At 39.6% G+C, this 27,597-nt stretch overlaps 1 protein-coding gene across 6 annotated transcripts in view; it reads left to right on the top strand.

The window, feature by feature from the left end:
• Window positions 1-19,213, top strand: part of TRPM6 (transient receptor potential cation channel subfamily M member 6) — a 140,169-nt gene extending 120,956 nt beyond the window's left edge. For 5 of the 6 annotated variants that reach the window (XM_061200335.1, XM_061200337.1, XM_061200339.1 and 2 more), the window contains 6 exons: window positions 702-985; window positions 2,836-2,918; window positions 3,676-3,881; window positions 10,464-10,515; window positions 15,018-15,124; window positions 17,996-19,213. In XM_061200335.1, coding sequence (XP_061056318.1) covers window positions 702-985; window positions 2,836-2,918; window positions 3,676-3,881; window positions 10,464-10,515; window positions 15,018-15,124; window positions 17,996-18,129 — 866 coding nt within the window. In that variant the 3' untranslated portion in view covers window positions 18,130-19,213. The remainder of the gene's footprint in view (window positions 1-701; window positions 986-2,835; window positions 2,919-3,675; window positions 3,882-10,463; window positions 10,516-15,017; window positions 15,125-17,995) is intronic. The other variant, XM_061200338.1, reaches the window with a different exon arrangement.
• Window positions 19,214-27,597: the final 8,384 nt, after the last annotated feature.

A 27,597-nucleotide genomic window follows, 5' to 3' on the forward strand; every position in this document is an offset into this window, starting at 1 on the left:
AAAAAAATAAAAAAGAAAAAAAAAAAAGAAAATGGTCAGAAGAACCTAGGGGCAAGACGGGAATAAAGATGCAGACCAACTAGAGAATGGACTTGAGGATACGGGGAGGGGGAAGGGTAAGCTGGGACAAAGTGAGAGAGTGGCATGGACATATATACACTACCAAACGTAAAATAGATAGCTAGTGGGAAGCAGCCGCATAACACAGGGAGATCAGCTTGGTGCTTTGTGTCCACCTAGAGGGGTGGGATAGGGAGGGTGGGAGGGAGGGAGACGCAAGAGGGAAGAGATATGGGGACATATGTATATGTATAACTGATTCACTATGTTATAAAGCAGAAACTGACACACCATTGTAAAGCAATTATACTCTAATAAAGATGTTTAAAAAAAAAAAGTACTTGTCTTTAACAAAAGAAGCATAGCCTTGCTACTCTGATTTTATTTTTGTCTAGTTATAATTTATAATAAGAACAACTTAATATTTATGTGACATCTGATGCTTTGTTCATTCTCCCCCTCCCTCTTTACTGGACTGTAACATGGCCAGATGTCTGTACTTGCCTCTGAACAGATGAAAGTCCCATTCCCCTCTGATCCTTTGAGAAACTGAACTGATTCTGAGTTGATATTTAGGACGCCGTTCATGTCACAGACATGGATCTCATTGAACCCCTCCCCTGCACTTCTCTTTGCCGCAGGAGAAGAAGTAACCGTCTACAGGCTGGAGGAGAGTTCCCCTTTGAATCTGGATAAAAGCATGTCTTCTTGGTCCCAGCGAGGGAGATCTGCAATGATCCAGGTGTTGTCCCAAGAGGAGATGGATGGTGGCCTCCGCAAAGCCATGAGAGTCATTAGTACCTGGTCTGAGGATGATGTCCTCAAGCCGGGGCACGTTTTCATTGTGAAGTCCTTTCTTCCTGAGATTGTGCAGGCATGGCACAAAATCTTCCAGGAGAGTACTGTGCTTCATCTTTGCCTCAGGGTAAGTCAGAGACCCAGAGCCCAGATGGACAGGTCGAAGAAAGGAGATCTGGCTCTATCCTGATCAAAGGCCATTATCTTTTTTTTTTTTTTTGGTGAATACTTCCTTTATGTATAATATTCATATATCACAGATCATTGATTAGGAAATGTCAAATACCATTGATATGATTAGGGTAGACATACACACATATTGATGTATATACACACATATATATGTGTATGTTTATATACATATGTATGTATATATTCATACACATTCATCTATAAAGCCAACATTTTACCTAATGTGAAAACAGAGGCACACCCATCAAGGTCAGAACAAAGCGAGAATGCCCACCATCTCCACCACTATTCAACACATTACTGGAGGTATTAACCAACTCAATTAGACAAGAGAAAACAAAAGTATAAAAACTGGAACAGAAAAAGAATGAAAACTAACTCTGTTTGCAGATGATATGATAGTAATGCTAGAAAACCTGAAGAACTAGTGATAAAAACAACTCAAGCAATAAAAGAAATCAGCAAGGTGACAAGGTTAATAAAATTAACACACCAAAATTAATAACTTTCATATAAGCAAATAATAACTAGTAGAAGATATTTTGGAAAAGAAAACCCTGTTTACAACAGCAAGAAATTGAAAATGCTTAGAAATAAGTGGAATGTGAAATATTTAAAATCTATATGAGGAAAGATCACTCCTGAAAGATATAAAACTAAATTTGAACAAAGAGAAAGACAATCCTTAATCTTGATTAGGATGTTCCAACATCATCAAAATATAAGTTCTCTTAAAGTTAATTTATAAATTTAATATTATCCCAATAAAGATTAGCAGATACAAACTACTATATATAAAATAGATAAACAAAGTCCTTCTGTATAGCACAGGGAATTATATTCAATATCCTCTAATAAGCCATAATGGAAAAGAATATTAAAAAGAATATATATGTGTATAATTGAATCACTTTGCTATACACCTGAAACTAATACAATGTTGTAAATCAACTATACTTCAATTTTTAAAAATCCCAATAAACTCTTTTTTTTTCTGGAGCTAGACACCTACTTAGAAAGAAAGGGAAATAATAAAACATACGTACATGCATCTGCTTACTCTCGCAAAAGGAAACATAGGAAGGTTAAACCAGAAAGCAGTGAAATAGATTGCCTAAAGGGGTGTGGAAGTGGAAGGCAAGAGGGAAGAGGAGATTAAGATGGCAAAAATAGGGGAAAGAGGACACTTCTCTGAGTATGCCTTTTTAATTTTTTTAATATCTTTATTGGAGTATAATTGCTTTACAATGTTGTGTTAGTTTCTGCTGTACAACAAAGTGAATCGGCAATATATATACATATATCCCCATATCCCCTCCCTCTTGAGCCTCCCTCCCACCCTCCCTATCCCACCCCTCTAGGTCATCACAAAGCACCGAGCTGATCTCCCTGTGCTATGCTGCTGCTTCCCACTAGCAAACTATTTTATGTTCGGTAGTGTATATATGTCAATGCTACTCTCTCACTTCATCCCAGCTTCCCCTTCCCCCACTTTGTCCGTAGGTCCGTTCTCTACATCTGCCTCTTTATTCCTGCTCTGCCACTAGGTTCATCAGTACTGTTTTTTTAGATGAAGGCCATTATCTTCAACCCAAAGGATAGCCTATTCTTTTTTGGAGGTGGTGGTATATTGTTATTTTTGGCTTTAGCTTTTGGAGTGGGTAGTGGTGGAAGCTGAATAAGGCTGAAAATCACACTTGGGAGGCCTCTAGTAATTCTGTGATCATTAATTAGTAGGCATCTGATAGTAAACCAATATTTTTATCAATGTTCCCTATTTTGCAGGAAATTCAACAACAAAGAGCTGCTCAAAAACTGATCTATACCTTCAACCAAGTGAAACCACAAACCATTCCCTACACTCCAAGGTGAGGAAATATTGGCACCCTGGCCCTTCATCTTATGTAGGAATTTCTGTCAATTTCTTCTCACCCCTGTTAGTCACGAGAAATACCAGACCCCCGGGGAAGTTCCCCATGGCCTTAACTTTGGTTTCTTCCTTACATAGTTCTCGGAGACAGTAAAAAGAGAATTAGACATCCTAGGTATGTTTTGGCTTAAATCGCTGAATTTATGTGAGTGGAAAAGAGAAGATCAAGCAGAGGCCATGACTAACCTCTCAATTACGAAAGCAGGCAGATCCCGGGTGCAGTTACTAATGTCCAGAAACATTATGGTAGAAAAACACTTCTATTTTAAGCATAGTTTCTTCTGTTATCTTACAGAAATTAGGAACCTTAAAAGAGTGAACTCTTGTTACTTTCACTTGAGTGTTTCCATACACTTGTATTCATTTAGCAAGACAGATCATAGTTTGGTGCTGAGGACTCACAGTAAAGTTTTACTGTCTCATTTACAAGGAACTTCATAGAGCAAGACAAGAAAAGTTGAATCCAGTACTCTTTATAGAAGAGTTCCTGAGAAAGAAGGGAAGTGGGTAAACTTGGGGAAAACTCCCAGTCTTTGCATTCCGTTCTTTCAGTAGAAAGGCAGAGGCATGTGCATTGAGGCTGCTGGGACTAGAGTTAGGTCATCTCCCCTGGTGCTCTCTGTTCAGTAATATAAGTCCCACCTCTGCTGCCTTTCGGGGAATCAATGGCCTCTTCCCACCCTCCCTCGCCATAGGTTCCTGGAAGTTTTCTTAATCTACTGCCATTCAGCCAAGCAGTGGTTGACCATTGAGAAGTATATGACTGGGGAGTTCCGGAAGTACAACAACAACAACGGTGATGAAATTGCCCCCAGCAACACCTTGGAGGAGCTGATGTTGGCTTTCTCTCACTGGACCTATGAGTATACTCGGGGAGAGCTGCTGGTTTTAGACTTGCAAGGTGATTGATAGCTGAGGATTTGACACAACAAGCATGAGGCAAAGTTCAGGAAACATTGACCAGGGATTGCTTTCTCAGTGTCATTGTCACCTACATTTGACCCCAGCTCTTTCTTTACTCAAAGCCATAGTTAAGGTCTTTCAGTGGAGACATTCCTTGGCAGTGTGTACTTTTTTTTTTTTTTTTAAAAAACAGGAGATGGTATCTGTTTTCTGAATTTATTTATTGTTTGTGGAACTGTTCTAAGTGGGAGGAACCAGACAGGTGTCCCGAGAGATCATGCAAGAACCAAGATGGGTAATGTATGGAGTTGCTCTATCTAACTTTGAAGGGAGGTGGCACCATTTATTTCAGAGACATTGTACAGCGATGATCATGAGCACCTACTGTGCTGTTTCTCACCTAGATCAAGAGAAAAATATAGGCAGATGATTAGCTGCCCAGAATTTAAAGTTATCTAAAATGTTAATCTAAATGGGGAATGAGTTTTATACCCAATTTTCCAGTTTTATGGCTTTTCTTTGAACTTATGTTCACAATAACACTTAGGCATGCATTTATACACACAGGAAAGTTTAAATTCTGGTCATTTTTCATGATTTTGAGCTCAGTATTTTAGCAGTTTATAGTTTAGCTTGTTCTCTTTGCTGTGTACCTTGATATAAGAGTTCACAAAAGTATAAACTCAGTCTGTGAAGGGCAACTCAGTGCACTCTTATTTAATGGAAGCCTTTGATCAATGCATCTTTCTACTATCAACACCTCACATGTGACTTATAATCCTGCAGCACGAAACAGAGTATCTCTAGCAGGCTTTCCTTGCAGGGACAGAACAAAATATGTATTAAGGTCAAAGTTTAGTCCCTGGGCTCACTGACTGGGGCTTTGGTTTTAAATAAGGGATTTAGCCCAGGCACTTTCATAGAAGTTATCTCATTTAATCCCAGAAGCAGCACCTTGAGGTAGATATTATGGGGACTTTAGGCCCAGAAGGTTTAAATAACTTGCCCAAGGTTGCACAGCGGCTTAAGCGGAAGCCAAGATGCAGACTTGAGCTGGTTTGACCATCCATGTTCTTTCCTTTTCACTGTTCTGTCTTTTATTTCTCTATAAGTTTCATAGCTATAGGACATTACCATGTTCTGGTTCATTTAAAATGATAAGGCCTTTTCCTTGTCCTCTCTGACTTTCCCATCTCTCCACACCTGGGATTCTGTGCTGAAAGCCAGACTTGGAGGATGGAGACAGTCGAGATGAACAGGCAATCCTGGGACATCGTGAGCAATGTACACTAAGACTGCAAACCCATTTTGACTGAAATTTCTGCCACATGCTCAAGGATGTATATATATATACTTTTCAAACTACACATGAGTCCTTCTGTCCTTTCAGATCTATGCTGTTCACAAGGTGTGAATTATATTTCTAACCCTCAAACACAATATTTTAGGAAGCAATATAAACAAAGTTAAAACAGTCAAGATGATTCAGCTTTTAAACCAGCAAGTACAGTGTGATCCATGTAAACCCTGCACACTGATGCCCAAGGCTGCTTTTGTAGCTCATGTTGGGGAAAGGTTGATTGTTTTCATCTATACTTGAGTGTCTGTGCTTTGAGTTTTGGGTGGAGATGTTTAAAAAGTAAAAAACAAACAAAAAAACAATCAAAGAAAAACTTTAAGGAATTAATGATGACTCTTCAGTGTGTTTTTGTTTAATGATGTTTATATTTGGGGATTTTTATGTCTCTTAGTAATCCAAAGTGACATTAAACAGAACAAGCACTGCATTGATAGTCTTGGGGGAAAAAGGAATTAACTTTATTTTTTTACTGGGCAATTATGTGAATTGCAGAAATAGACCACTCCAAATAAACTATGTCAAAACATTGACCTTCAAAGGAGGGAAGAGTGGACATCATAGAATGAACATGAAGAAATTGAAATACTTATCGGAGAGTTTTGCCAATTGGTTAGCCCTGAATTTATGGAAGAACGTGAATCCTATAATAGTAATTACAAGCAGTTATATTACTACTGCTACTAGCTAACATTTACTAAATAGTTATTTTGTGTCAGTCACTCGGTTAAAGGCTTATGTGCATTAATATGTTTAATCCAAACCAGGTTGGAAAGGAAAAATGGGGGAATATAATGTATTCTTAAAATATCGTAATAGTTTTCAGTTCAGTTATGTTTTACATTTAATTGATTAGTCTTTCTAGTCTTTGGAGAGATGATGTGTGTTGTCTGGGTGGCAGGGAGTGGAGACTGAAAGACCAGTTAGCTGCAGTTAGGAGAGGCCCTGTCGTCGCGGTCCTGGGGGCTGACTCCTGGCTCCACCGTGAATTAGCTGCATGACCAGGGGGCAACCACCTTGAGTCCCACTTCCCTCATTTGTAATAATAATGGTAAATAATGTTATGCGCTTAACTCAGAGGGTTGTTAAGGGGCTGAAATGAAGCAAGTTCCCGACACAGTAAATGTTAGTTATTGTTGTTAGTATTAGTCTCTGTGTGGCTTGTTAAAATGGGAGTTAATCTTCGGTTGTGGGTAGTCTACTCTTAGCTGTGTGGTCCTGGTGATACTTGAGGGAGATCCCAGCTTTGGCCTCTGTAGAGTGAAGCCCTGATCAGCTTGCTGTGGCTCCCTATTGCTTTGAGGGAAAGAAGGAATGAGAAACACTCCGGCAGTTTATTCTTTCAGTTTCTTCTTTTCTTCTCTTTACTTTCTTCCAAGGGAGTGCCAATCATTAACCCAGGAGCTACCACATCAGGCCAGGAAGCTGAACTCTAGGGAGAGGCTTGACTAATTTCTGATCACTTGTCATTATACTGTAGTCTTCCAGTCTCCTTCCATTTAAAAATCTTACACGTGAGAGCCTGAATCGTCATCATTATATGTGAAATCCAATATTTAGTTTCCAGCAATAGTAATGAAAAACAATTGTATTTCAAATTACAGTGGTCTGTGGCATGTTTTTTTTTTTAAGCTCACTGTTTTTTTCAAAGAACTTTTGGAGCTATTAATTTTTTATTCAACAAAGCAGTTTCCAGTATAAGTCAGCATTAGCATCAGCATCAGCATGGTGCATTCTGCTGCTACAAGGAAGGTGACTTCTTTCCATTGATGTAGAAGTTCATTGATGCATCCCAAGGTGATTGGAATCAGAATGTAGGTCTCTGAGTTTCTCATAAGGGCGTGCTATGTATTGCCTGTACATGGGCATTTACTCTGTTAATGCCAGTAAAGAGATAGCACTGGAATTTTTAGATCTTAAAATGTCTTATTGTCTTTCATGTTTTCCAAATATCTACGTACGTGGGTAGGACGGGCACCTATGTTAAAGTTTGCCAATTGGGTGACTCCTGTGTAGCCGGGAGAGGCTGGGGTGGTAGTAGTGGGTGTGGTGGTGCAGCATGATTGGTTCTCTGAACTGCTTTCTTTTTTTAACTCATTGGAATGCCCCTTCTGCCATTCAAGGGTCCCAAAAGATGTTTTTAGTAGTTAAGCTTTGAGCTGTCAGATTGGGTTTAGGGATATAAAGGTTTGTAGAAACTCTTTACCCTCAGTCTTATAGGAGGTTCTATTCATTAGGAAACAGTACTTTAGGAAAGTGAGATAATCAGAACATGATTTTACCAGTGGTAAGAAAATAGAATTTTACTTCACAAGAGCTCTTGATAGAATAAAGACAATAAAAATAGCAGTTGACATGTTTCAGCTTCTTCTGGATCAGACATTTTGCTAAGCGGTTTGTATATGCTAGTTCATGTAATCCTCTCAGTAACCCTATAGGATAAGGCCCATGATTATCCACACTTTCAGGTGATACAGTTGAGACTCGGAGAGATTAAAGAAGGTGTCCAGATCACACAACTAGGGAGTGATGGGGCTGTGAGTGGGACCCAGATCCTTTGACTTCTGCCTATTTAACAGGCTACAAGACTGAAAGTAAATGGGAGCTGATGTGATTTTGATAGACTCTTTTTCCCCTATAAAACCTCCTTTTCCACAATTCTTTAGGTATTGTGCGTATTTCAGCTTAAATTTACAGTTTACTCAGACGTCAGCCTAAAGCTTTCATCACTGGGAATTGTAGGCATAAAGTCAGGTCTGAGCTTAAATGTGTGAAGGATTTGTAGCCTTTAGTCTCTCTATTGGTGGTACATGGGCTGTCTGTTTGTTGTTTATTTACTACATAGTTAAACATAGTTGTTCTGTTTATTTGCTACATGTTTGCTGTATAGTTAGGGTCTTGTTAGGCTGTTCCTTTTTATATCTGTAATGAGAAAAGCATAAAGAGCCCAGCCTCTTCATATGACTTTTTCTTTAAAAAGCAGCACATTTTGCATACTGCCCCTTGAGCCTGTGTTTCAGACTTATTTTCCCTTTCCCTACTCAAAATCAGAGTACAAAGAGATTCTAAGCCAAGGGTTCTGAAACGGGCTCTGGGTAGAATTCAGAGAATCTGTGTACTTTGATGAAAAAACAAATTAAAATTATACCTTGGGACTTCCCTGGTGGTGCAGTGGTTAGGAATCCGCTTGCCAATGCAGGGGACACGGGTCCGAGCCCAGGTCTGGGAAGATCCCACATGCCGCGGAGCAACTAAGCCCGTGAGCCACAACTACTGAGCCTGCGTGCCACAACTACTGCAGCCCACATGCCTACAGCCTGTGCTCTGCAACAAAGAGAAGCCACCGCAGTGAGAAGCCCGCACACCGCAACAAAGAGTAGCCCCCACTCGCCACAACTAGAGAAAACCTGTGCACAGCAACGAAGACCCAACGCAGCCAATAAATAAATACATTTATTTAAAAAATAATAATAAAAAAATAAAATTACACCTTTATTTCACTAACCTATAGCTGAAATTCATCATTTCCTTCAGTTATAACGGAGACGACAGATCACAGTGGTATTAGCAATACCTGTGACTGTTTGCAATAGCAATTACAGGTATTAACATAGCACATTGCAGTGTTGGCAGATATCTCAAAATACTGGTTGTATTTATTACTTGTTGGATGTTATAGTGTTATTAGACTTGTGCTAGATCCTGTTATTTAACATACTAATAAAGAAGCACGTGTATTGCAATACAATTTAAAAAATATTTTGATCACTGTATTTCAGTATCATTGGTTTCCTTTGTAATCTTATGTATTCAAACTATGCATTTAAAAACATTATTCTGAGAAGGGGGTCCCTTAGCTTCATCAGACTGCCAAAAGGGTCATGACCCAAAAAAGGTTGAAAACCCCCTACTTAAACAGGTTATTTTCCTAAGGAAGTCAGTTTCTCAGGGGAATGGTCTATAAACTATAAGGATTACATTTTCTTGTGAAAGGTTTAACATATGGTAAAACATACAGAACATAGTAAAAATCTTTCTTTTTTAAAGTAGTGGTTAGAAAATGTGTTTTTTTTTAAACAAATAGAAATATACAATAATGTTATACATTTTATATGATTTTTAAATAAATTTCCGACAAGGGTGGTCTCTTCCAAGGCAAGAGGACCAGTGCTGATTAGAGGACGATCTCAGACATTGTCAGCTTATGCCCACATGGTGCATTCACCTGTCTGACTGGCTCACCTGTGAAATGCTGCCTTTGGAAGTCAGTCTCACCACCATTCGCATTTTATAACAGATTCACTTTGGTGTTGATCCCTGTTTTGATAAATGTTAGTTTAATATGACACGTTATCCTTTTATGCATTGGTGCCGTTTTTTAAGAAGTAAAATTTATTGAAGGATCACATACATTCAGGAAATTACACACAGCATGAGCGTACATCTCAAAGAATTTCCACAACTGAACACGTGTGTGTAACCAGCACCCAGATCAAGCATGTGGGGTGTTTGTATTCTTCTGTTTATAAACGCTATATACATATATATATATGGCATTTGATATGTGTCTTTGATGGAGTGGAGGTGATACCTGCAGAACCACACAGCACCTTGCACCTTGCTGAGCGCTGATGGACTCCATCTAAGGAGACCACGGACTAGGGGGAAGGACACAAGCTTTGGCTTAGCTTCAATCCTGTTATGACCTCTTGTGGTCTGTGCAACCTCTGACAAGTTGCTTAATCTCTTTGAACATCAATGTACTCATTGGTAAAATGAGGCTGTGAGGATGCTAATACTTTTCTTTCACGATTGCCAAGAATTAGAAAAAATAAAATTAGAAAAAATAAAATTAGAATGTCTAGTATATACAAGTGGTAAATGAATGATGGATGCTATTATCAGAAACTGTGAACACATCACAAAAACACTCTTTTGTAGCCTAGAGGTTTATTACAGCATAATAGAGGGGGTTGCGGGAGACAGGGCATCAACTAAATTTTTCAAACTTGCCTGGACAATTTAGTAGAGTTAATTCACATGGTGTTGAGTTTACTACAGGGTGGGTGTCTAGTTAGTAGTAGAGTTAATTCACATGATGTTGAGTTTACTACAGGGTGGATGTAGGTATAAGAAAGAATTTTAAATTTGGTTATTATTTTCTTGAATTTCTGAGAAAATGAAATTCCCCATTTGGTAAATGAATTTTCTTTTTCTTTGGAGGTGTTGGAGAAAATTTGACAGATCCATCTGTTATAAAACCTGAAGAAAAACAGTAAGTTAATTTATCATTTAGAAAATTGCATTTAACACATTGTACATGGTTTCTTAAAAATAATTTTTAAACATTTCTATATCTTGCCTAGATCCTAGAAAGGTTTTGATGTCCCTTTTATCTATATCTGTATCTATATCTATATCCAAAAATAGCTATATCCAAATATGATACAATAAAATACAATAAGATTTAAAATACAATAAGATTTTAAAGAATGCATAGATTAGGAAATAGGGGCAAAAAGAAAATAAGGAAATAAGATTAAATCTGGAGTTGTTAGTACACAAAAATGGAAACTATGTATAAAGACGAATGCAGTGGCCAGAACTTTGTTGCAAATTTGACTCTGAGTTTTCTAGTGGCCCAGACAAAAGAGAAATATGGGTAAATTCAGCCTCCGTAGGCTTTGACATGAAAACAATTAATGTCATAGGAGAAGCACAGTTTCCTTTGTTGTCATCACAGTGGAATCATTGCATCTTATCATGGGCACTGTCTTCCATTACATGCCTATAAAACGAAAGCTGAGGGCATGGAGTGTGGTATTCAGTAACAGAAAATCTATGAGAGGACAAAACAGTGGGGCTTAAATATGGAGCCATCAGATTGTTAATTCAGGACTGAAGTGTAAATTATATAGAGGGATGAGTCATCTGCCTATCCTTTGAATTCCCATGGGCATTTTATCCCATAAGCAGGCTTTTGGGAAGATTTGGCAGTAGAGGAGGTGGTATTCTGTTAAAGGTGGAGTAAAAGGAAGAGATGGTGATGATTAAGGGAGGATCAACATGGCAGATGACAGTGGTTTTCAAACACGAGCTTTCATCATAATCACCAGGAGAGCTTGTTAAAACACAGATTGCTGCCCCCTACCCCCAGCCTTTGATTACCCTGGTTTCTGATTCAGTGGGTTTGGGATGGGTCCAAATAATGTAACAAGTTCCCAGATGATTCTAATTCTGCTGGCCTAGTGCCCACACTTTGAGAACTGCTAGCATACAAAATTCTAATTTCTTAGTTGTCCTAAGTGTCTATACTTGGCCCCTGGATTGTAAAACACACACACACACACACACACACACACACACACACATATAATTTTATAAGTGGGCAATTCATATATGATGAAATCTGAAACTTTTACTTCCCTCCTATTGGACTCATATTGTAAATATTCACTGCTTTAATGCTCTGTTCTTTTACTGAACAATTTAATCTAAATATGGTACCATTTGTAGGCGTCTATGCAAAGAGGTACATCTAAAGTGTATTAGCTACTCCTGTGAACTAAGAGAGCTAGAGAAGATAAAGGTGAGCCATGTTGCTCCTGTGAATCCAAATCCCATGATATTTGACCATGGAGCTCATGTTGTAACCCTTAGGGTACAGATAAAGGCTTTGTTATTTTTCACTTTAGCAGAGTTGAAGTGTTTTTGGCTAAAAATACATATTATTTCTTCAGCAGCCCAGTGTGCCCAAGGGTTTTTAGTAGGAACCTGTATTACAAGTACTTCCCTTATAATTTTGCAGTGAAAATTTTTTTGCATATAAAATGGATCAAGTTGATGTATACTCTATCATTTATTAAATTTTGACCTTGGTATATATATGTAATATGACCTGAATATTTCCAACTTTTAGAATTCTAAGAAGATTATATTATTCCTCTTGACAGTTGAGTATTTAATTGCATTCTATAGGCCAGTGGGTCTCAATTTCTATTAGGGTCACCTAGGGAACTTAAAAAAAAATGCTGCTCAGAATTAGCATCAAGTCAGAATCTCAGAGTATAGGACCCTAATGTCTGTATTTTTCAAAAGTTCCCCATGTGATTCTAATGGGCAGTCAGGGTTGGGAGCCTCTGTCTTATGTCAAACATTATTTTTTATGACTTGAGGATGTCATAAACTTTGGAAGCTGATAGATTGGTATCACTGTAGCCTGCCTGGTTTTGTGGGGTCACCTAACTTTGGGTGCAGCTGGTCTTCATGGTGAAGATAATAAGTATTATTTTCTCACAATGTGGTGAATTATATCTAATCAGTTCAATGAGGCTCACGTTTTGGGATGCCGTCTATTTGTTAAACTTTTGCTGCACAAAGCACGGGCCATGACAATAGCATCAGCATCACCTGGGAGATTGTTAGAAACACAGACTCTCAAGACCCTCTCTAGACTTCCTGAGTAGAATCTCAATTTTCATAAGATCTTCAGGTGTTTTGGTGTAAATTAAAGTTTGAGAAGCAAGTGCTTTCACATGTTGTTTTATTCTTAACAACAACCTTGGAAGGAAGTGTCTTCAATCCCAGTTCACAAATGAGAAAACTGAAGCTCAATGGAGATGGCAACTAGCCTATGAGGAGAAGGGAGTCAATGAAAGGGAATGATCCTCTACCAAAAGGAAAGATGTTTTGTGGTGCAAATTCTGATATTGTCTCTAATGCCTCTTGTCTCTTAACTTTCCCCAACCTTTTGCCCATGAAGACAAAGTCATCAGACCTGCTCCCCCAAATCCTTTCTGGCCACTTAACTTGGTTCCTCAGGTCACTGGCCTTCAGTGGAGGCTGCCTCAGTGTTATTGGTAGTTTGGGACTGCACCTTTTTTTTCACTTACTGCCTTGATGGTTTTGGGCATTTGACAAGTATGAAATGATAATGATGACGATGATGATGGTGAGATGTTCTTTAGTAAATCTCTGTGTACATGGCACTGATTAGCATTTCCTTGAAGGTGGAACCAAGCTACCTCCTGCTTTCCTGTGCTGTGAAAAATCTGGAAAACAGTTGTATATTTTTTCAAACGTTGTTATCTGAGACTGCAAGACTGTGGGCATGGTGTATGAATGTCCCTACAACCCTCCTTCACTCTCCCCTGCACAGGGAGTGGTCCAACGCCTGATACATACATATTATAGTCATTTTGATTCTTTTGTCTTAACTTTAACAAAGCTCATAGAGGGAAACAATTTTGCTTACAGCTTTTATCTGAGAATCAATGTTACATTTCTAAGTTGGGAACTTTCATGCTTTATTGGGGGGAAGGAAATGGCAGTGTGGAATGCAAACGAGTGAAATATTCCAACAGGGTCATGCCAGAGAGACTATAAAAGGAATTCTTCAGTTTTAATGACTAAAATAATGCCTTCATTTTTCACTTTATCAGCATCATAGAGTTCCAGTACTAAATATTGAGTGATTCTATTTATTTGCCATATTTGGTTTCACCTTATAGAAGTGGTTCCTTACCAGATGGATTGAAAGAGGAATAGTTAACAGAGGCAGCTTATGTAGCCTGGTAAATACCACCAGAGCCGTATTTTGTAAGGGCGATTGAGTGACCAGGAAAGTTAATCCTGGGTGTCTGTTCACGTTGTCTTCCCAAGAGATTTCCTCCACCTACTCGCCTCAGAGCAAAGAGGCAATCTGAGATCAAACTGACATCAGCCCTCATTCCGAGCTTGGCACATCTTCAGAGCAGCTACTGTTATTCTGCCAAAAGGAAGTGGAAATTGAGATAAATGTTTCAATACTCAGATGGAAAAGTCCATTTTTACACCACATCCCTTTTGAAAAACCGCATTCCTTAGAAGCGAAATTTATTGTTTCCTTTTGTGATAGTTTGCTTTTCTTTTTTCTTAAGACGTGGTATTTAAGAGCGGTAATTGAGTTCAGATTTTAAAATGTGCTGTTTCCCACTCTGCATGTCATTAAAATAAAATATTAGCTTTCATAAAGTTTCTTTGGAAGTGTTTCTGGTGTGCTCTATTCCTTGGTGTGTAGAGTGTCAGCCGAAGAATAATGGTTGTGAATGATCAAATAATGGATGAACGTTGATCCTAGAATCTGCTAAGGATCTATTATAATTATAGAGTGTTAAAAATGTGGCTGAGATATACTGATTTACTTCCACAAAATCATCATCTCCTAGTTGTCTTGTCTTTTCACAAAGAGCCCAGCTATAGCCGTTTGCAGGGTAGAAGTAGCTATCAAAAGAGCCATGAATACTGGGTGTCGGGTTTTGTCGGCCTTTTGTGTTTGAGGACATTGGTTATTTTCAGAAAAGTATTTGGGTTTGAAACAATGCATATCAATTTTTTCAGAAGGGGTGTTCCAATAGCAAGTTTATTTTACTTTATACTTACCTTTCGGGTATTCTAGTAGAACAGTTGGTAACGAATGTCATTCTCTCACCTCATATGCATTAAAAAGGGTCTCACTGTATTTTGTTTTAATGTGGTACATAGAAAATTCACTTTTCTATCAGATTAGCGTGGAAATGAGTTTCACAGTAGGTCTTGGAGTTGGGTACAAAGATTGAAGTGCATTTGAATTTTAAATTTGCAAACCTAACATTGTTGCTTCCCCAAAGTGCTCTGTTCTTTGTTGGCTCCTTCAAGTTTACTGGGTTACTACGGGATACTGTTCGGTATCTCAGAGAATCCTAGTTGAGCTCCTTTTTCTGAGCTGTGATCTAATTGATATTCTGATATTTCCTCTAGATCAAGAGGAATGGTGTTTGGACCAGCCAATTTAGGGGAAGATGCAATTAGAAACTTCATTGCAAAACATCGTTGCAACTCTTGCTGCCGGAAGCTCAAACTCCCGGGTATGCCCCAAACAATTCTATTTTTCTCTAAGTAAATCTCTCATTGAACAACATCCATTGTAACCTGGAATAGAGTAGAAAATCTTAATCACATTTTTATCTCATTCGCAGTCGAGGCCTGACTTTCTGACTGCAAATTTTTCAAGTCTCTAAAGGGATTAAAAGGACAGGGATTTACTTCAGGTTCTGCCAAAATGTGATAAAACAACATTGGGCCCAATACTTGTCACAGTCTCTCCAAGGGAAAAGTTCCTCCTACTTAATTGGGGCAAAATTGCACCGAGGCAGGTCTCTGTTCCCCGCCCCGCCCCCTCCCCTTTGGGTCTTGAGTGGTGCCCACAGAGTTTCTATTCTATTCTTATTTACTCATTGGACACTTGGGAGGGTGTGGCATGGAGGGAAATAACAGCTATCAATTAAAGTAGCGCTTTTCACTATAAAAACCTGCCACTTTCAACATACATTGCAAGGTATATTTTTAAAATCTGATTTGATAATATGGCACACTTTCTCTGAAACTAATAGAGTCAGCACAGAAAAATATTTCTAACATAAAAGTAAGCGGCTGGAGGTCTGTGTCCCCCAAATTGGCAGCCCCAGCTCTGCTGCATTTTCTCCTTTTATCTCAGAAGGGATGCTTTATGTCTGTCTCAGCTTGCTCACTATTTTTCTAAGGTTGCGCCACACTTGTCCTTAGAATGGAATTTCACATCTTTTAAGCTGAGTAGCCCTTCCAGCCTTATCATAAATGATCAAACCCTGAATTGGAAATCAGTAAAAGATCAACATCCATTGTAACCTGGGATGGAGTAGGTGTAAATTTACAACAAAGAAAGGCAATTTCTAATCTTGTTGGAGTTAGAGGTAGGAGTTGCTCTTGTGGGCACGAGGTAGCAAAAGACTGGGATGTGGAGCAGATTCCAGTTCCTGTGGGAAATAGCTTATTAGCCAGGGGTGGTGGCAGTGGGAACATCAGACTGGAGCAGTACAGACAGGAGGGGTCTCGATGTCATCTTGGAGCTGCCCAGGACTCCTTCTCACAAACCACCCAGAAAAACTGGGCAAAGAGATCAGTCCATAGCACATTGGCCAAGCTGCCCACTGGCCTCCTCTGGTCAGAAGGAGCCCAGGAAGGAGAGGGGGCTGGGCTGAGTGGCATCCAGGCCCCCAGGTAAGGGCCCTGTGGGAGGCAGGAGCTGACACATATCTACATCCCGTGATTGCAGGCTGGAGTCCAGCCCATTAACTCAGCATCCTCAGGCGCTGACCTCTTCCCGGGACTGATTCACTGTTTCCTGGGCAGGGCAGCTTCTCATTCTTGATCAGGGACTGTATCTGATCAGCCAGGAGAAAGGGGGCCTTGAGGCATAACTCACTGCTTCCATCCAGTTAGCTCTTCTGTATGATTAAGATTTCCTCCCTCCCTCCCTTTCTTCCTTTCTTTCTTTCCCTACCATGGTGGCTTTTGAGTAATTCAATAATTCCTCCATTTCTGGACCTAATCCTTGCTTCCTTTCAAAACCTTAGTTAACACATTTAAATGGAGATAAAAAATATCCTCATTTACTTGAACATTTTGTAATTTGAATTTTAAAAAGTTTAGCTCGGAAAACAGGATTGGGTGATTTTTCTTTTTGTTTATGTTTTACTTTTTTTTTCTTTTCTTTCTTTTTTTTTTTTTTTTTTTTTAAGAGAGGCAGTTTAGGATAGTATAAGAGCATGGGATTCACAGGTTGAGCTCACATCCCAGAAATGCTTTTTACTAGTTTTGTGACCTTGGCCCTCATTCTCATCTGTAAACTGGGGATAATAGCACCTATCTCATAAAGTTGGCGTGAGGGTTGAAGTAATGTAATAACTGTTGGTTATTATTAAACTATAATATGTATTAGTTTTATGTCCAGAGAATCCCCATTTAACATTAAAAAATAATACAAGGAATGCATGTTTAAGGTTAACAAATTTAATCGACACAGCATACAATGGTTTGCAAACATTTAAAGGTCACTCTCCTCCGTAAGTTTCTCCCCAAGGGTTACCTTTATTAATGATTTCTTTTTTTTTTTTTTTTTTAATTTATTTATTTATTTATTCATTTTTGGCTGTGTTGGGTCTTCGTTTCTGTGCGAGGGCTTTCTCCAGTTGCGGCGAGCGGGGGCCACTCTTCATCGCCGTGCGCGGGCCTCTCACTGTCGTGGCCTCTCTTGTTGCGGAGCACAGGCTACAGACGCGCACGCTCAGTAGTTGTGGCTCACGGGCCTAGCCGCTCTGCGGCACGTGGGATCTTCCCGGACCAGGGCTCGAACCCATGTCCCCTGCATTGGCAGGCAGATTCTCAACCACTGCGCTACCAGGGAAGCCCAATGATTTCTTTTGATAATTTCCCTGTGAAATTAAAGAAGGAGGCTTCAGGAAGCATAAGATCTGATAATTGGATGAAGTCTTTATAGGTGCAGCCAAACCTGAGGTACAGCTTTGTTGCAGAAAACTGACCACTGACATCCCGAGTCCACCATTTTGGCTGCACTCTCTGGCTCTGCCATCATTCAACAAGTGAAAATGCCCTGTTTCCAGTTTGGCCTCACTTAACTCTGGGCAGGTCATGTCTTACAGGGCACCATGTATTGAGTCAAGCGACCAAACCCTGCCTCCCCTGCCCCAGTGAACACGGCCTTGGGGAGTTAGAGTCACACATGTGCATGGTGGGGTGTAGTTTGGACATGGTTGAGGGTTTGAGTTTCACATATCAGTGGCCCAAGGGAGCAGAGTCCTCTCTGAGCACTTGGCCTAAAGTCCCGAAGTCCAGTCTATCTGTGTGAATGTTATGTTCTTAAGGATTCTCTATAACTGTCTTAATTGTCTTCCTTGCAGATTTAAAAAGAAATGACTATTCCCCCGGAAGGATAAATTCCGCCTTTGGACTTGAAATCAAAACTGAACCAGCTGCGGAGACTCCAGCAGAGGAAGAGGGTAATAATTCTCCAGAAGACCTCACACGACTGTAAAAAAGGGAGAAGTAAGAAGATGACAGCCCTTGCCCTCCCTTCTATGAACTCTATGGTAACATAGATTGACTGATGTAACACTGGTTATGTCAGAGCCTCTGCCAGGATGGCCTTACCCTGAGGGCCTCCTGGGACATGCCTTCTGAGCCTCATGTCTCCCCTCCCCAAGGACCTCACTGGTGTGTGATGAATGGGTTCTCCTAGATATTGACCTGTGTGCAGGGTGCTTTGCGTGTGTTCGTCATCCTCAGGTTGCACAAGAAGACAGATGACTCAGCCAGGAATGCTGCTCCTTCATACCTCATTCCTTGGTGCAGAATGCTGGGCACTAAAGAACCAGGCAGATAAATTTAATTTATTTTCTTACTATGTGTGCAGACTCTAACCTCCACTACTATTCATCACCTCACCCACATATTGTATTTATGTATATATGTACATAAAAAAGTCACTTGACTCCCTCCTCTCCTTTCCAGCAGCATAGGGCTTTGAAGAGCGACAGAAAGGAAAACAATGGAGTAAGGGTGTATTTGCACAGACTGGAGCACGCTCCTGTACAAACTAACCAGTAAAAAGTTAGCATCCTGGTGAAATCTAGATGGGTTTGAGTATTGTCAGTGAATCCTATGATAACCGGGCATTTCAGGTTTCTCTGGAAGAGAGGAAAGGGAAATCTAAAACAAACGCCCTTGCATCCGTTTTTTTTTTTTTTTTTTAAGGGAACAAGGATATATAAAACTAGAAATTATTAAGAAATGTTTTCCCTTCCCTTACGCTCAGGGACACTATTGGTTAGAGAGTTGACTAAGCCAACCTCTAAAGTATTACTCCCTTTTTCAAAACTGGGTATATAATATTACAAGCTAAATTACTTTATGTCAGGTCCTATGAGGAAAGATGGGGTTTTTGAATGAAAACATGTTTCACAGGTAATTGCCTGGTTGAAATACAGAGTTCTGGTGGCTTAACGAGTGCTTGAGTGTATATTTTAAGTATGGCCTGAGCACATGTAATCAGTTTCAGTGGCCTGAAGAAAGGGTCCCTGGAAGCCACACTGTACAGCAGTGGTCCCCACCCTTTTTGGCACGAGGGACCAGTTTCATGGAAGACAGGTTTTCTACGGACCGGTTGCGGGGGGTGGGGGATGGTGGGGTGGGGGATGGTTCAGGCACTAATGCCAGTGATGGGGAGTGGAAGATGAAGCTTTGCTCACTCGCTGCTCACTTCCTCCCGTGCGGCCGCAGACTGCTACTGGTCTGTGGCCCCGGGGGTTGGAGACCCCTGCTGTACAGCATGTTTGGGGGATCAGTCATCCCTCTTTCACACTTATCAGGGTCACCCTACCTCAGAACAAGCACAAACTGTTCACACAAGGAGGAGTTGGAGGGCTGGGAATCTCTCCCCACTCTTCCTGCATCTCCTTTCCTCATTATAAAGCATTCCAATCTACCAGCAACAGACCTCCTGGATTTGAAATTTTCAGGATATCTTTATCGTTAGCCCTTACATTAGCTGGCTGGCTTTTTAAATCAACACTCCTGCCCTCTCAGGTTATACTTCAGGGAAATGTTGCGCAGGGATAGGGGGATGGAAAGCCAAGGATTTGATTTGCCAAAGATAGCGTCTGGCTCTTGTGAGATGCGCAAGGGCTGATTTACAGCCTTTTTACTTTGGTCTTTGGGGTGGTGGGAGGTGGGAAATTTGGTTGATTTCTTGATTGGCAATGAGGATAAAATGTTAATGCTTTTTTCAGAGCTTAACTGCTTTATCCTATTCTGCAAATCAATAAGGGATCTATTTGTGCTCACTTCAGAGCCATGTTCAACTATGGAAGGAGGCAATTTGCCTATCCAAGCCAAACTAAAAACATTAATTCATTGGTCAAATATTTGTTACCTGGAATGGAACTTGAAAAAACACATTTTGATTTTAATTTTCTGTGTTATGATTTTCTCACTCTCTTTTTAAGAAAAATCACCAGAATAACATTTTAAAAAGATGAACCAGCTGCTGGGCAAAGGTCACTGTGGGATAGCTTGCATGCAAATACCAATGTGACAATCATGACTTTGATTCATGACCACAAATGAATGAATTCATTCATTTGGTTAATTTTATTCAACAGATATTTATTAAGTGCCTTCCCTGTGGTGTGTAAGTGATGAGGGAGCAATGAACATAACATTTCTTTGCCCTCAGAAAGTGTTATATCTCATGTTTCTTTCTTTTTTGGTTGTTGTTACAAGTTTGGATTTCTGGTGAGTGCTAAAAAATTTGACTTCTGGGCAAATGTTGAATCCAGAGATGTATTCCATACCCTATCTGCCAGTGGGCAGTAGGTTCAGACTGGAATAAGAGAATTAGGGCAAATAAAAAGACATGGCTGGGGCTGGTTTTAGGAACCACTGAGGAAAAATGGATTGCATAATCCTTGTATGAGTCCTTAGCCAATCTCACAGATGGAAATCTGAATCTGGGGACCAGAGAAGCAGCCAGGTTCCTGGGAGTCCTTCCTGAAGGCATCCTGTGCATGGGTATTCCCCTCCATGGGGCTGTACATTCCTGGAGTGACTTCTGCCCCATGACATCTTAAAGCTTCTAACAACTCTGGGGAGTGAGATCAGATATAGTTTGGGGTGTTTCTCAACCTGTTATTTTCTGTAGCTTTGCAAAACAAGTACTGGGTGACTAAAACTTCCCTACCAACCATTTAATCAAAAATTGAAAAAAAAAATTGTTTTTGTTACTGTTTTAGTTGAGACGGATCACTCAGGTTCTAGAAGTCATGACACAGATGCTCCTGCCATGGCTTGTTACCTTTCTCCATCAGTCACCGGCATCTAGCAGGAAGTGTGGCACATAATAAGCTTTCAACATTATTTGTTGAAAGAAATAATAAAACCCTCACATGATAATGGATTTCATTCACTAGTTAATAAATCAGATTTGCATTTTTAATCTAGAAGGGAATGATTACCAATTCCTTAAGACCCAACACAATTCTTTTGATCTCTCTCTGTTTTAATTTTCCAGGAAATAGCTTTTAACAACCTACACCTTGTCTGTTGAATTCTCAACCAGTTCTTGCCCTTATCGTTGTGGCGATAATACCAGAGTACCATCCTTCTTTCTGGTGACTATTGAAATGAGATGATAACTTCCCAGAAACTGCCTAGAAATAATCATCACTTTATTACCCTTTGAAAGAAGATTGATAGAAAAGTCATTTGAAAGATGGTTCATTACCATGCCCTAGTACGACTTCTTTACTCACATCTCTCCAAAGCATGAGAAAGGGAGGATTATTCTCTGAGGTCGGAATTTGAAGGCTGTGTGTTTGCCTCTTTGAAGTCTTGGTATTTAATTTTCTGTAGTCATTTCTTGGGCAATTTTCTAAGAAACTAGTTGAAGCTAATTTATCATAAGTTAAAGTCAAATGACAGAAAAGATTTTTTTCTCCCTTAGCAGCATTTTATTCCACAGAGGTTAGCTTCTGAAGGAAAATGAGACTTAAATAGCATTTCAGATCTCCAGCCACATGGATGGGTACACAGAATAGAAAGGGTTCTGTAAACCACACTGATTTTTTTATTTAGCATAGTTATTATTTTGTGATTTTTCTTCCTGGACCTTGATATACAGATAATGAAATGCTCTCCTAAAAATAATTAGTTAAGTTGCTTAATTTTTCAAAAAGAAACTTTCAGTCCTCAAGAGATAACAACGCTTGGTCTCTATCATTGGCCGATTTGGTTTAACTTTATATAATTCTTTTAACCTTTGTCTTAAACCCTAACTCTGCAATGAGATGAGGTAACTTGCCTTACCTTTTCAAACAAAGGCAAACAATAATGAGAGAGCATTTATAAGGTCCTTTGAGAATCTCATTTAAAAGGCTTCTTGTGAGCATGGGATCCAGTTCAATAAGTAATAAGGGGTTTTCATTTTTCATATTATGTGACCATTATTTCATGTTTACAGAGGATGCTCAGTGGACTTGTTTCAGTATAAACACAAAAGTGGTTTCTGCTGTTTCTCTCTTTCCAAGGGGAAAAAGCTCATTTCCCCCTTTTTGTTTTGAAACTTAATTAAAGTAGTTCAAAATCAGGATGTTCACCATTTTACAGTGTCTCCTACTTATTTTGTCTATTGATGGATTTAGGTTTACACAGCTAATGTCTTTTGCCACCTTCTGCCCAAAGAAAGCCTTCCAGGCTAGGTAAAGCCCAAATCTGACACCATCATTGGTGATATTTTTAGGAATGAAAAAAGAGCAGGTTTAGAATCTTGATATTTGTAAAGGTTGATGTTTTACAAAAAACTTAATTAATGCTGATTTAGATTTTGTCAGTGTAGGGCTGTTTAATAATAAGAAAATTCTGCCTATGGCTTGCCAGTGTCTTTTAGTAACTAACTTCCTTTAGAATTCTCATCTTCCCCTAGTGGTTTTCGTTTGTTTGTTTTTTGTTTTCATTTTGAACCTTTAGAAATTCCACCTGCTATATTAGTCAGAAAGTCCTTACAATTGTTAGGGTAGAAACCCTTTGGCTAATGACTGTCCATATGTGGACATAATAATTGCCTTTCACTGGAGGGATTTGGGGGAATCATCATGGGTGTCATGTGATTGCACTTTGGCTTCTAATGAATCTTTTTCTGTATATCATATTGGTTACCAGTAAGAAGTCACAGAACCTCAGGATGCTTTGGTAACCAAAAGAAATCCTTGGTGTGTGTTATGGGCTGAATCGTGTGGAAATCCTAACTCCCAGTACCTCGGAATATGATTGTATTTGGAAATAAGGTATTTACAGAGGTAATTAAGTTTAAATCAGGTCATTAGGGTGGGCCCGGATTCTATATTACTGATATCCTTATAAGAAGAAGAGATTAGGACACAGACACACTGAAAGTGATGATCACGTGAAGACCGAGAGAATGCAGCCATCTCCAAGCCAAGGAGAGAGGCCTCGGAAGAAACCAGACACACTGACATCTTGGACTCCCAGCTTCCAGAACTGGAGGAAAGAAATTTCTCTTGTTTAAGTCACCCACTCTGTGCTGCTTTGTTACGGCAGTCCCAGAAAACTGTTACAGTGTGTTGCCATGGAATTCCCTACTTGCCCCTGGAATTTTGTAGAAAGGGACTTGGGGAGCAGAGATGCTGGCAACAACAATGGAGAGGAGGAGGAGGAATGACCGTTGGTTGCATGTATCTGCTGTGGGAGAGGATAGAGAATATCACGGATGGTGGCAGGACTGGTGAATTATTTTACTGAGAGAGTAGAGAGTGATGTGTTCTGGAGATCACCTGAGTGTTACAGAGGAAAACAAACATGGGCTGGGCTTCATGACATGGGATGTTTGCCTACTGCTAAAGGGCTTTCTGGGGATTGGAAGAGAGGTATGGTGATGATGTACAGTGTAGTCCTTAGTTTTGTACAACTTCCGTATATATCCTATTTAAGAAATACTCATTGAGCTTTACCATGTGTTATGTCCTGACCCTAAGGTTAGACCTATGAGATAAGATCCATTTCTGTCTTCAAGGCTCTCCAAAACAAATAAGGAGTTCACAGTATACTGATTTGTCATTGCCCAGCAATGATAATGATTATAATGATAACTTTTTAATATTATTATTATTATAGGCAATGTGTGTTGAGCACTCATTATGTTTTAGGCATTGTGCTAAATGCCCATTACAAAGATTTGAAAAGGCTGCTTATACGTTAGGCAACTTAATTAAGTCAGCTACCCAAGGAGGAGCCAGGATTTAAAGCTCAATCAAATCAATGACATAGATGGCTAAGCAATACTAACCAGCACACTTAGAATGACAAGAGTGTGAATCCCTATGATAGTTTGAAACACAGATTTGGAAGTCAGACCTAACTTTGGAAGTCAGGCCACTGGATGAGAAAATCCAAACTGGCATTTGTGGAATGTTACCTTGTGTCCTCTCTGTACATGTCATTGTCAAGGAAATCTTTGCTGCACAGTAAGTAGCCATTTATAGAGTGTGAGTCCATGGTAGAGCCACTCCCTCTTGACATCATCAGAAGGTAAGTGCAAGATGATGAGTGGGTTCTTTTGAGTCTGGCACTGTGTCTGCCAGTGAATTTTTCTGTTCCACTTGCATTTCTGTCCTCTTTTTGTCTTCCTAAAAAATTAGATATTTGTTGGTCAATACAACAGCTAACTATGTGATAGCATCTAGTGACATTCCAGTTTATCAATTTATAGTGAAAAATAGAATCTATGCAAACTACAAAACCTTTATCAGTCTGACCATCACACTGTGTTCCTGGAGGCCTTGGAAGCTGGATTATAATCAAAGGGTTGCATGAAGTGCATGGAATCAGAACAGAGTTAGGTAAATCACATATTTAATGGTGTCAGGCTAAGACATCCTGTTTCATCCCATCTTCTCCAGAGGTATGGGCCTTCCAGTGGGAGTGGAATACCCAAAGTCTGCAATATTCCAGACTGATTCCAAAGAACTGAAAGTGACCAGCCTTGAGAAATATGGATGATAATGAGAATTTTTTTTCTCACCATCTTCCCTCCCTCCCTCTCTTCCTTGCTTCCTTCCATGCTTCCTTGCTTCCTTTCTTCTTCTCTCTTCATTTTCCTTTCTCTGACTTCCTATTTCTGTTACATCTTTTTATACTACACTAGCTGCAAATATGAACCAAGAAACGTCATTAATTTTACCTAAGTGAGGTACCTATTTTTCCAGAAAGGTAGAATTAGAAAAAAAAAAGAGAGAGAGAACTAAAAGGATAGATGAAAATAATGAGATTTAAAGAGATTGTGTTTCACTCAAAGTTAATATAACTATATTGTCCGAGGAGGGACTAGAACTCAGGCCTTCTAAGTCATCACCATTTTTCTTAATAATGACTGAATTTGAGTTAAGGCAAATAATGTTCTCTTGTTGTATTAAACTTCTTCTCTGTTTTCTTAAAAAATATTCAGATGTTTCTGTGTGTGAATAAGTTTTTAACTAGGAAATCTTTATAAGGCTGTCATCAGATGGGTCAAATAAGATTTACTTGTCTATGCTTTTCAAAGAGGATAATTCATTAGATATCTGATTTTAGAATTCTAGTTGCAAAATGATATTGCAAATTAATGACTAATGATTTTAATGTTTCACTTTGCTTATTTGTATGTATGTGTGTATATAATGTGTGTGTTTGTATAAGCAGAAAGTAGCTATTCGAATACCAGGCTTGGGCGACTGTTGAGATTTCAGTGAAAAGACTCTGTAAGACTTGGATTTCAATGAGTCTTTCAGATATTTCATTTTATTTAGGATGATTTGTGATTATTTCCTATTGTCATAAAAGGCCACTTAGGCCTGTGGCATGCCTTGAATTGTCCCAGAAGGGGCTTCATGGAATAGTAGAAAATTCTCTAAACCCTGAAACCAGGTGGACTTAGGTTTGAACTGAAGCTCTGCCACTGAATAATTTGTTACCTTGGGCAACTTGATTAACCTCTCTGAACCCAGCTTATCATATGAATATGGTACGATGATCTGATAATATACCGACTTATCTTTCTTCTTGCTATTCTCCATCCCAAGAAGGTAGGTGGATGCCCTTGCCTCAGGACCGTAATGGCTTACTGCATAAGTTGCAGGTCCCAATATGACAGCCTCTCACCAAGACATCTGGAAAATTGATGGGGGCTGGAACTTGGAGCTGATGAGGCAGAGGAAGCCTACCCTGAGAAGAGAAGAGAGACTCACTCCTGGAGTCAGGGAAGATGATGGTGTTTTGCGTAAGAGGCGTAGGGCTTGTGAAGGGCCAGTTCGTGGATATCAGGACTGACTAAGAGCTATGGCCTGCGAAGTCACAGGGAACAATACATGTCCATGCTAGTCATGGGTCAAATGGAGCCACCTGCCTGTGAATGGATCCCATGGGCCTGTGGGCCTGATGGCCAAGGTTAGAAGCCCTTCTCTGTTTTTCAAGCACCCAGTGAACTGCTTTTGTTCTTGCACGTTTTGGAATCCCGAAATATGACTGAGACTAACTCTTTTATCCTTTTGCAGAGAGCGGACCTCTCTCTAGATTTAGGAAAATAAGGTAATGTGCCATTTCTTGTACCTAAATGTTGTAGAGCAAATTCATCTCTGTAACCTAATGTCTACCAAGCAGGAGTAGTCTGAGAATTAGAGATAATGTACATGGAACACTTAGTACAGTGTCTGGCACACAATAGTCATGCTGGGAAGTTGTTAATCATTATTATTTAAGATATTCTTATTTCATCACCAAAACAGTTTCCCATCCAGGATTGGTGGAGCTGGAGATGCTTCTCTCTTTTTAAAAAATAGACTTTTTTAAATGACCAATTTTAGGTTCACAGCAAAACTGAACAAAAGGTACAGAGATTGCCCTTATACTATCTGCCCCCACACATGCATAACCTCCCCCATCTGCTTCTGTTTTCAAACAAAGGGCTAATAGTTCATGACATTGATCCTAGAATGCCAGCATTGAAATGGTTCTATATTAGGGGAGACTGGGCAATAACAGTAAATAGGCACAAAAATGTGATGACTTGACACAATAGACATTTATTTCTCACTTAACATTCCAGGACAGGCTGTGGCAAGTGGTTGAGTTCTCTGCTCCACACAGTCTTTCTGGGACCCAGGCTGACAAGTGGTTCTATCACCTTTAACAGACGGGCACCAAGGGGGAAATGACATGAAAGGGAAGAGAACACATGGGAGGTTTTATGGGTCAGCCCTAGAAGTGGCACACATCCTTTTGTTCACATCCCATCAGCTAGAACTCAATCACACAGTCCTGCCTACCTGCAAAAGAGGCTAGGAACTGCAGTGTAGCAGTGCGTCCAAGAAAAAGAGAGAAAGGGGTTTGATGGACAGCTAACAAAATGTGTCAAATTAAGGATTATTTATTCTGGTCCAATTTTTCACTTGATTGAGTGTGGCTCTGGAAGGTGGAGTGTTCTTTGGTAGGGCTTTGGAGAGTGGGTTTTTTTCTTTCTACAGAAATGTTTAATACGAAGTTCTCCTTATTTAGGACATGGAACACTTTTGACTAACACTCCATATCTTCTTGCACCAGGCATCTTCAGAATATCATCAGATATATTCCCTTTTGTTTTCCCATAATTTACTTATAATGGCAAAATCTATTGGACACAAAAAGTAAAATCTACTTGGAATGAGAGTTGGCTTTATTGAATACTGTTAGTTTAGTGACAGCTATAAAATATGTCCATTGTGACTTTCCTCTCACTGCTTGACCTCCATCCATTTCCCTTCTCACCATCCCTCTAAGCGGCATCACGTGAAATCAAAAAATTTCTTGCCCTCATTTCTAAATTGCATACAACCAGCTAGCAGGCATATAAGCAGTGAGGTAAGAGTAGAAATTTACATAAGGAGCCTATTAATATACTATACAAATGAGGGTCCTGTGG

The sequence above is a fragment of the Eubalaena glacialis genome, chromosome 9, assembly GCF_028564815.1.
Source record: "Eubalaena glacialis isolate mEubGla1 chromosome 9, mEubGla1.1.hap2.+ XY, whole genome shotgun sequence".
Classification (NCBI taxonomy): domain Eukaryota; kingdom Metazoa; phylum Chordata; class Mammalia; order Artiodactyla; family Balaenidae; genus Eubalaena; species Eubalaena glacialis.